General features: G+C 35.8%; 1 protein-coding gene across 2 annotated transcripts; it reads left to right on the top strand.

Annotated features, from left to right (window-relative positions):
* The first annotated feature begins 396 nt into the window (after nt 1-396).
* On the top strand, nt 397-5,578 carry LOC102585999 (uncharacterized). Of its 2 annotated transcripts, none has more exons than XM_006340499.2 (2): nt 397-731; nt 5,294-5,578. In XM_006340499.2, the coding sequence occupies exons 1-2, from the start codon at nt 413-415 to the stop codon at nt 5,317-5,319; spliced, it is 345 nt and encodes a 114-aa protein (XP_006340561.1). In that variant the 5' UTR covers nt 397-412; the 3' UTR covers nt 5,320-5,578. The 2 variants fall into 2 exon arrangements, with proteins under 2 accessions (XP_006340561.1, XP_015159560.1); XM_015304074.1 differs by lacking the exon at nt 5,294-5,578 and adding an exon at nt 4,760-5,278.
* The last annotated feature ends 5,183 nt before the right edge of the window (nt 5,579-10,761 follow it).

The following is a 10,761-nucleotide window of genomic DNA, read 5'->3' as shown; positions in this document are numbered from 1 at the left end:
TTATTTTTTCACCCCATCTCACCCCTATCCCCTTCCCCCCCACCACCACCCCCAGCCCCACAAAAAAATTAAGTTTATTTTAAAAAAAAAAAATCAATTTCAATTCAAAAATTATTTTCTACTCTCTAGTAAAAAAAAGAGATATTTTCTCAAAAATAATTTTCATTCATAAATCAAACACTTAAAAAATCTTTTTTCGAAAATATTTTCTACTCACCAACCAAACATGAGAAAATAAGTCAAAAATCTACTTATTTTCCAGGAAACATTGTTTAGGAAAATATTTTTCATTGAAAAACATTTTCCTTCATACCAAACACACCCTAAATGTACTATTTTCTTTTCCTATTTCTTAGAATATGTTACTTTGTTATTTTATTTTTTGTGTTTAAATATTGGAAATTTTAGGCAAATGTCACAATATCAAGAGCTAATTTTAGAGAAGCCGAAGATAGCTCCCAGCTTTATTGTGATAGAGAAGCCGAAGATAGAAAGAGAGATGCATCTATGGCCATCTTTGAGATTAAGGGATTCTTTCAAATTGGGTTACTTGAAGAATCTTGAATGGAATCTCCATAGAATGAACAGTCAGAAGCAACGTGACAACGATCAGAAGCTTTTGGATGAGCCAACCAGCAGTTCTAATAACGGTGGACGAGAAAAATTTGAGCTGTTTTGTAGAGAATTCCTCATGATCCTTTCTTGCTGCTACTGTTGTTTCTGCTGTGGAGGTACTTTTGTTTCTGGTTCAACCAATAATATGCTTTCTTTTTTCTCTTTGTGATTTATAGGGATTTTGCTTTCGGTTACCAGACATCTCTATATAACATTTTTCAATTACCCATATTTAAAATTGATTGTACAAGAGAACTTGAGATTTCAATCTGGGTAGCAATTTCATTGTTACCAATTCATTTGATTTGAGGAGTTATCTGGTGGGCTTCTAAAATAAACTTCTCATAGATTAAGCATATATGTTGTACCAACAAAGTAAAGCAGAAAATAGATTTGAGGCACTTAGGAACGTAACTTATGCAATCAAATAGGAAGAGGTTATTCCCACATGGATCCTCTCTGCATTATTATTATTCTCGGATAGTTTCCCCATTTCCATCCCCATTGCATCGTTGTAGTGAGCGGGTCTAGTAAACCTGTCCATGGAAGATTTCTCACGCCTAATTAGACGTGTTTTTTTCTCTAAACAAGGTGAAAAGCTCACCTAGTCTAAGAAAATGGGGATGTTTCAAGTAAGCTAAGCAAGTACTACACAATTTTGAGTTAGAACCATATCCTCAGAAAGCAGGGAAGTAAATCCAAGTCAATTTTATCTAAAGATACTATTGGTTTATCAAAGGTTGGGTTCATCCTTCATTTCTTGACCTTCCTCTCGTTCAAATCTATAAATCTTCTCCATTTCCAGTGTTAAGCATACATTGGCACTCTGTGATATTGTATACTTTACAAGGGCCTCATTTGCTTAAGTTAAATCGTATAAGCTTTCAGTTCAAAATGTGGTAAAGTCCTTCACTCAAGGGAAGAACATCATTCTGGACTAGAAATCAAACTTGTATGGTTGTGGCTCAATACACTGAGTCAGGAGGCCCACCTTTACAAGTGCTATCCATGAAGCTTTGTAATACATGCCCAAAAGAAAAGAAAATAATGTATATTTGTTTGCATTTATGTGTAGTTGATTTCCAAAGAATAGGGCATATACCTGCTGCTAGACATTGCTTTAACTTATATTTGCTCTATATGGTGTGAGTTCCACTTGTAGCATACAAATCAATGTTCACATAATCAGAAATAAGAATTAAAGTTGCAAAAGCTGCAGTAGCATCCTGTTTAACCTTTCAACAGCAAGTTGAAATAGATGAACGAACTACCATATACTATCTCTAGAGGCACAAGTTTTGTACTTTATAAGCTCATTTATCATTGAGCTCAAATTATGTAGAGCTACTGTAGGAAGTTCTTTCCAGGAAAACCAAATTCTTAATACAGAATGAGCAAGGAGTATATCATTGAAACACAGACAAAAGGGAGACACTGCAAATTGTCAAACTAGAATAAGTAATATTATTAGGATTGACACTGTAAAGAAACAAAAGTCATCACGAAATTATATTAGCTTTGGCTAGAACTTATAGCGCAAACCTAAGTTGGAAAATATGATCCCAGTTTTTGTTTCCTTCTCTTTGGAGCTCCAGCAATGATCATGCTGTTTAAGTGGTTTGTATTCAAAATTTGATATAGTTTTGGTGGTTCTATTCAAATACGTTGATATCGTGTCGACGTGATTATTTGTTGTGCTCTACAGTGGGGAACTTTCTGGTGGATTTAAGATCAAAAGTGATGAAGTGTGAGGGACAGGATCTAATTGAGAGTTTTACAATCAGTTTTAGTCTTGTTTTGATGATACTGGTGATTGACGATGTAAGGGATCTGTTTAGGAGCATGTGTCCCCAAGAGGGTTCACATGAATCCACTTGGTTGAATTTTTTTATTATTATTTTAGTGTATTTAAATGTTTAAAAAGCAAAATTACGTACATATTTTTTTCTAGTTAATCATCTTGACAAAGCATGGTTATGTGAATCATTACTTAACAAAGAGCTAGCGTTGAATTCAACATGTAGTGGTAACTCTGTAGCCCCCTCCCCTCAGTTATGACTTTTAATCTGTGTGAATGCAGTTGGATGTGCAAACAGTAACCAATATTCACCCTCAACAACTTCTCCACATCTAACCTTGTTTAGTTTTATACATCTATCTATTTTATTTCAAATTTGTTTTCTTACTCAATTCCAAAAAAGCGTATTCTGAAGTCTTTTAACTTCAAAATTGCATCTTTCAATAAAGTGAATTGTGTTACTCGCTTTCATTACATTTACTTATATATGCAAGTATATTTGTTGAAATTACTTATAGTTTCTTAATTAATCCTAAGTTAGTTTTTGTTGAAACTTTTTTGCGTATAGTTTGAAATTTCTAGCTTAATTTAGACGCTCTTCTTCATTCATAATTTGTAGTAGTTTAGTTTACTTTATTGGGAAAATGTACAAGTACCCCCCTAGACTATGACCGTATGACCGAAATCCCAGAAACACGCCTTAACTAAACTAAGGTCCTATTACCCCCTGAGCCCATTTTTTTTTGTAATTTTGTGCACCTTGTTGGCTTACGTGGCATTCAAATATCTCCCACGCGCCTCAATTGCGTGGAGTCACGGAGTGTGCCACGTAAGACAAAAGTTGTACAAAATTACAAAAAAAATAAATTCACGGGGTAATAGGACCTTAGTTTAGTTAAGGTGTGTCTCTGAGATTTCGGTCATAGTCTAGGGGGTACTTGTGTCTTATCCCTACTTTATTACTCTTTATGTTCTGCTATCTTCTGGTTGTTATGATAACTTTAATTTGTTATTTATAGATAGGGTAAAAATATTTATATTTTCTTAAAATTCTTAGAGTTTAATAAATTTCTAAGATGGTTAAATAGATTTTTGTTCAATTTAAATAACTGTTAAAGTCATAAAAATATTTTTTTAAAAATTAATTAGATATATTCTTGACATAATTTGTAAAAGTAATGAATTGAAAAAGAAATTCAAATTTTTGCCATTTTCTTTTAAAGTTAAACAAAGAATCAACTTCAAAATGTCTTCATATTAACATCACAGTATAAAGGAAAAAAAGAACGCAACAGGCAAATCCAACTTGCAGCCTTCCATGCTGTCTGTAAGGTCGACTAACATTGTCTCCAACTGAACTTGCTTGTGCAAAAACTTAGGTCCGTTACTGTAAATACATGCTATATGTGTTCTCCAATGATGACTAGGATGTGCCAAAACTGATTAGAGAAGCATTAGCAGTTGCAGCAGGCTTTTGGGTGCTTCATGGGATAAGGGGGTAGTATGGACCACAGGTGAGCTGTGCGAGTGGCATTGAATTAGGTCATGTAGGAGGATGAGAAGAAATAAAATGTGGTAATGAGAGTCTACAGGGGTGGCTTCAGGTACAGGGAGGTGACATGTTTAGTAGAGGTGGAGAGTGGAGCTGACACTAGAGATAGTTGCCCTCTGAGGGGGCGGGGGGGGGGGGGGGGGAGGGATATTGAAGGAATGCTGAGGCAGTGAGTAGCTTCTCTTGAGATTTTTCTCGATTGCGTTACAATCAAACTTTCTGGAAATATTTACTTCTATTTTAAGTTTTAGCACCAAAGTAATATTGTATGTTCTTGAAGTGTACGAGCTAAAGTCTGGTTGAATGTTTTCGAATACAGTATCGTCCTTATCCGTGGTAACAATCCATGTTCACTGCATGTGGTATAAAGAACAAGCATACTTGTTTCTTGTTTGTTCATATATTTTACTTCTGTTATGTGTCATGTTGTCCCTGGCTGGGTGCTCGACTTATGGTACTTCAAGGATTTTTCCTCGCAATCCTTTTGTAGGCATCTCTACGTGTACGTGTTCTCTTCTTTCTGGTTCTCTATTATCTTCTTTCAGAATATCTAGACAAAGGGTTATTAGTTTAAAATTATTCAATTAGTGCAAACTCACCTCGATTTTGTGTATGTGTCGTATCTTTTAGCATGTCAATGGTTTAAAGAATGCAGTGATATAGGTTATTAGATAATTTTTCTTTATTCTTAACAGTAATAGTGGGCTGCTACGAGATCATGTCCTGAAACTGTTGAGCAGGAATCCTAAGCCTTATTTAACATTGTACCGTTTACCTTTTCTTTCTTTTTTCAGAAGTTTCTACGTGCATTTATCTCTCTTTCTCGAGTGTTTCACTTATTGAGATCAGTTCCTCTCAATTGGATGGAATTCCTGCTTTTAGCATCTGTGGCAGAAATCTACTTTTCTTGTTCAAGATAAATGATTTTATCAGAGGGAGTATCTGGTTTTCTGAACTTTTAGATAACAACGGAGGGCCATTTGTGTTTAGCTTTTCAGGGTGGAATTCCTGAAATGACTTAATCTTAATCTCTTCCTATCTCTGCCTTTTTGTCAGTTTTATCATCTTACGAAATGATATTTTATACTTTATGCTGTAAACGTTTGTATAATAAAATATCAAACAATTTATATGAGCTAAGACATATCTTGAATCGTAAATCTTATAACTGTTTTCTGCCTATTATAGTAGCATTTTTCTTTGTTTTTATCATTCTTACCTTAAAAGCAATTATTTCCCATATGCATATGAATATTGTGCTGCTGCATTTGTGACTATATTTCTTGTTGACGAGTCTTTGTTATCTGATAACTGTGTCTCTCGTGCAGCTTGTGTTGCTGATGAAGAAGACTAAAAGGCAGAAAGATATTGGAAGAATCTATTGGAATTAGAAACTGTTAAGATAATATTTTGAGACTTATTGAAAATTGTTTGCTGTAATTTAAGCTTCACAGCTGTTGTGCTAACTCAATTATTGTTTGTCTGTATTGAATTATATTGGGGAGTAATTTAACCATAGATTAGGAAATGATTTAGGTTTCATTTAATGGTAGATCTCAACAACTGAAAGTTTGCAATCGTGATAAATTACATCTTTTGATTTTACTTTGATATTATTGAAATGAAATGTTATAACCCTTATGAATTATCTTTCGAAATCAATAAAATATTTCCGTGGGACTCAACATGGCAAGCAAATCAAAAAGGGAGTTAGGATGGGCCCAGCCCGCTGCGGGGTGGAGGGGGGTGGGGGGGGGTGGACAAATGGTTATGGCGGCTTGAAGGAGTAGTGGGGATACATATAGCAAGAAGCAACTAAAATGGTGCTAGGGATTTTGAGAGGTAATTCTAGTGTTTATTGAGGAGAGGAGATTGATGGTGGAATGGAGAAGTTCGAGGAAAAATGGAAGCAATGAAGATTGCTTATATACAATTGGTGGAGTGCAAGGACAAGGAGGAGAAGTAGACGAATAAGGAAAAGTATAAGGTGACAAAAATGAGGTTAAGTTACTGGTTACAACGATCAAGACGACAATTTTCGAACGCATGTATGTGGAACTAGGGGATAAAGGCGGATATAAGAAGTTGTACAAGCTCGAGAAGGTGTGGGAGAGATAAGTGATAACGCTCAACTACACTTCATCCAATTCTAAGTGTAGGCGGTCGTTAACAAGTATAAACTTAACTAAGAGTTGGGGTCGATCCCACAGGGAGTGATACAGTAGAGAATTCATTTAAGAAGTAAAATTGTGTCCTAATCGTTTGTAGAGGTAGAAGTTTCGCAACATCAAAGTAAATCACAAAGTTTAGAGAGTTAATATCAAATGGGGGGGGGGGGATTTTGGTAACCAAATTATGACTACTAAGAACCGGAAGTAAACAAGGAGAGAAGTTTCTTGGGAGTGTGATAAGTTGAATGCTAATTTTGCATAATGGGTGATTACAAGTTACTCGTAGATGTTGAATATCAGTGGGTAGGCTAGGTTTTGAGTGCAATAGTCATTTCTCAATCAACTATTGCGATTCAAGTGAGTTCTTTCGAACCTCAACAAGCGAAACACAATTGAACAACCCATTACCTTAATCAATTCACCTTTTCAAGCTAGATTTGCAAGATTGCAATCAAACTCACTTTCTCAAGCTAGATTCGTAACAATGCAATCAAAACAGTCATCAACTAATAGTTCGACTCTAACACCTCTTTCTCAAGAAAGTGTCGAGTTATAAGCTGGAATTGCATTTGCAACTACAATTCCTCAATTAAAACATGAACAATTAATCGAACCCACTTAAAATTAACAATAAAATCAGTAACTAACAACACCCATTAGCTAATTAACGCATTCAACTACATAATCACACCCCCAAGAATGGGGGTTTCAGCCAAACATAGTAAAGAACAAGAAATCGTTACCAATGAAGTTTTTCATCAGATTTGACAACGATCCACAAGTCTCCAAATGCTCAAATTAAAGCTAAAAATCTTACAATATCTAAATCCTTGCTCAAAAATGTAAAAACAATGTTCTAAAATGTAAAAGATCAAAAACCCAGAAGTAAACAATGTGGGAACTTTTCAGTACTCCTTCTCTTCTTTTGAAAATTACATTTATACGTTCTCAAAAATTCAGCGCGGAGTCCACTCGGCGAAGTAAGTCGGGCTTGCCGAACTGTTCGGCGATACACCGAGTGCTCCTCTTATCGCCTTTTTGGTGTGTCTTTTCACCCATTTATTCTGTAACTTTCGGCGAAGTGAGTCAACATCGCCGATCTGGTCGGTGATTCACCGAGTGCTCCTTTTCTCACCTTCTTGGCGTGGTTTTTCACCACCTCTTTTTGTAACATTTGGCGAGCTAAATTGATGTCGTCGATCTCTTCGGCGTGTCGCCGAATTGCTTGTTTGACCGCCAAGTTGGTTTTGTCCATGGGCTGGCATGCTGGATCTTTAGGCAAGCTGAAGGTCCACTCAGCGAGTCGCCGAGTGGCTTTGGCGAGTACCAACTTTGCTTTCCTTCAACTTTTTCAGCTTTTTCACTCCCATTTGCCTCGTAATATCCTTGCCTTGCTCTTTTTCCTTCGTTGCTGCATATTAACATTTTAACATTAGTTATGAGAATTAAATAGGCATTGAGGACACTAATTCCCTGAATATTAAGCCTTAAATGAGTTGAAATCCCCGACTCATCAATAAGCCCGAGACTCGGATCAAATGAAGTGCATCAATGACAAGAATGCAAGGTGTTGGTGGAAGAGATACCCATTAGATAAAGATAGCAAGCATACTTCCATAAACTCTTGAATGAAGAAGGGGCAGAGACAGTGTGTTGGGTGATTTACAGAACTATGAGAGTTACCAGAATTTTGGATATCGTAAGTATTTAAGGTTGAGGAGATTAATCATGCTATATTGGTAGCATTAGTAGGGGAAGAGCGATCGAATCAAATGAGATTCTGGTGGAGTTTTGGAAGAGCACTAACATGGTAGGTATGGGGTGGTTAACTAGGTTGGTTAATGTCATTTTCAAGACAACAAAAATGCCCGAAGAATAGAGGTGGAGTATGATCGTTCCATTGTTTAAGAACAAGGGTGATATCCAAAAGTGTAACAATTACAGAGGTATCTAATTGGTAAGACACACTATGAAAGTCTAGGAGAGGGTGGTGGGATGACGGTGAGGAAGGGTGTGTCCATTTTTTAGAATCAATTCGAAATCATGCCTGAATGTTCTACTACTGAAGGCATCCATTTGTGAGTAAACTTCTGGAGAAATATTTTTTTAAAAAGACAATTATGATATTCATTGACTTTGAAAAGAATTACAACAAAGTCCTTTCAAAACGCTTGGAAGCTAGAGGAATATTGGTGGCTTACATTAAGGCGATGAAAGGATATGTATGATGAAGCCAAAACTCATATTAGAACTATGGAAGGAGACTTATAGCACTTCCTAGTGGAAAAGGAGTTGCAGAAGGGATCAACACTTAACATGTTCCTATTTGCCTTACTGATTAAAGAATTAACGCAGTATATTCATGATAAAGTGCATGGTGTATGCTACTTTCAAATGACATAGTACTGATTGATGCGACATGCATCATAGTTGATAATAGGTTGGAGTAGTGGAGACAAACTCTGGAATCTAACGGGTTTATGTTAAACAGGACCAAAACATAATAGTTGGAGTGCAAATTCAGTATTACATTGTTGTAGACAGAATGAAGTGAAGCCTGACACTCAAGCTATCAGCAAGAGAGATAGTTTCAAGTAGCTTGGATTCTTAATCCAAGAAAGGGGGGATATTGATGAAAATATCTATGACTCCCCTACTGTTTGAACGTTGGAATTAACTCGTACTATTAGGATAAGACTAGAAGTTCTTAACATATTAGAAAGGATGTTTTATAAGGTATTTTAATTTCTCAAAATTTCATATGTTAAGTTGTGAAGTCAAGAAAGTTGCAAAATAAAAGTTGGCAAAAGTTTTTGTAAATGTCGTTAAGGAATTCTTTGAAATTTTGGGTCAAATGTCTTATCAATTTTCTCCTAAATATATAAGGAGTCAGAATACCCATAACCTATTAAATCTAAGGTTCACGAGTCTAGTTTCAAAGTAACTAAACAGTTTGTCCATACAACTTCAGAATAAAAAAATATGCACATTTTTATGAGACTGCACAAACATATACCTCTAAGTGGGTCCACTTAGTTCCTTAGTCGTTGGTCTTTATAAAAGACCACCTTCTTCATATTTTTTTCATTAAAAATAGACGAAAACCCATAAAAAAAACTCTTAAGAGAGATTTCAAATACTCCTAGGGTGTTTAGTTTCTCAACTCGAAAGTTTAACGGAAGTTGCTCTACGTAGAGAGCTCATCAATGTGGTATAACTATCTTGTCGATTTAGGCTCCATTTATTGTTGATGAAAGGATGAATATTCTTAAGCTTCATATTTAAAAAAAATTGGTTGAGGTAATCTTCTTCTTTCAACCCTCATTCGTAATTCCATGTTATAGTATCATTTTTATAGATTTTCGAGCCATGTGGTGGTGTATTTGATATTCTGGTTATGGGAAGCTCCTTTATCTTATTTAGTTTAGATATTATTGTTGTGTATTGATGGTTTTAAGGTGCTGGAGAGAATGGGGGTCGGTGTGATTTCGATTAGAGTCACATACAATGGTTATTGGATTGAACAATGTAAAGTAAGCCTTATTATATTGCCTCAGGATCTTGTCTCTTCTTCAAGATGTTATTGGAATATCTTCATTGGATATTAGTTATTGTTTATTGTTGTTATTAGCCTCATTTTATGCTTTGGACTTGGCCGTTCACGAGTATGACATTAGCGCCTTATCAATTAGTTATGACTCATTTTTGCAGCCTTGTTGATTTTTGCATTGTTTTATTACTTTCGGTTGGCTAAGCTTCATAGAGACACCTTTTGGGTTTTGGTTGAAAGGTATGTTAAGACTAGAATATCTCTTCTACCACGATCATGATATCCTAAGCTTGTTATGGCTTATATATAATCAGTATATGACTTGTAGCTTTATCATATTGAGTTGGCTACCAGCATATGATATAATGTCTATCAACAACACTCCACTCCTTGCATAGTGGCATAGAAAAATATGTTATGATTGTGTTTGGATTGATTATGATTACTTGTTATTGTTGTGATGTTTTATCATCTGGTTGTCGTCTATGAGATTGTTTTGGCCTCAATAGACACTAACACTACATGTTTCTTGATCATACAGATTGATTGTTATATTGCTCCTACGGGTTGGATATATTGTTCCTACGGGTCGGGTAAATTGTATCTATAAGACGGGCATGGAGTGCCTACAAGGCAACATATGTATATATTGTATCACAGAACCTCAAATTTCATTAATCCATGGCATATGAACATCTAGATAGTTCAGATCATATTATCATTGGGATCGAGGTAATTAAGGGAGCTAGTATGGGTATTTAGTGAGTGTTTGTGCTCGTTAAGACTTATAGTGATTGTGTGATGTTTGTACCTTTCGGGCTAGTGGGGGCCAGGTCAGATTATTGTTGGTTATGCGTTTATATTGTCCTATTATAGGAACATAAGGTATTGTACTTGTGTTCCACCCTTGCCCTCTCGGTCAATCCTTATATTTCAGTTTTAGCTTTTAGTTGTCCTACCCTCTCAGGACATTATTTTGTACTAATGCCCCTTCCTCAGAAGCGTTGCATTCATGCTTATAGGTCCTGAGGGGGACCAACTAATTGGTTCACTCTTTTTTTGGGGGGGGGGGGAG

Source organism: Solanum tuberosum, unplaced genomic scaffold, assembly GCF_000226075.1.
Source record: "Solanum tuberosum cultivar DM 1-3 516 R44 unplaced genomic scaffold, SolTub_3.0 scf00019, whole genome shotgun sequence".
In the NCBI taxonomy this organism is placed as follows: Eukaryota; Viridiplantae; Streptophyta; class Magnoliopsida; order Solanales; family Solanaceae; genus Solanum; species Solanum tuberosum.
The sequence above is the reverse complement of the archived record's forward strand: the minus strand, read 5'-3'. Positions and strand labels throughout refer to the sequence as shown.

Coding starts and splice junctions, on each gene's coding strand:
- LOC102585999 (XM_015304074.1), top strand. CDS start 413: ATGTCACAATATCAAGAGCTAATTTTAGAGAAGCCGAAGATAGCTCCC. Junction 732..4,759: donor CTGTTGTTTCTGCTGTGGAG/GTACTTTTGTTT, acceptor TTCTTTTTTCAG/AAGTTTCTACGTGCATTTAT.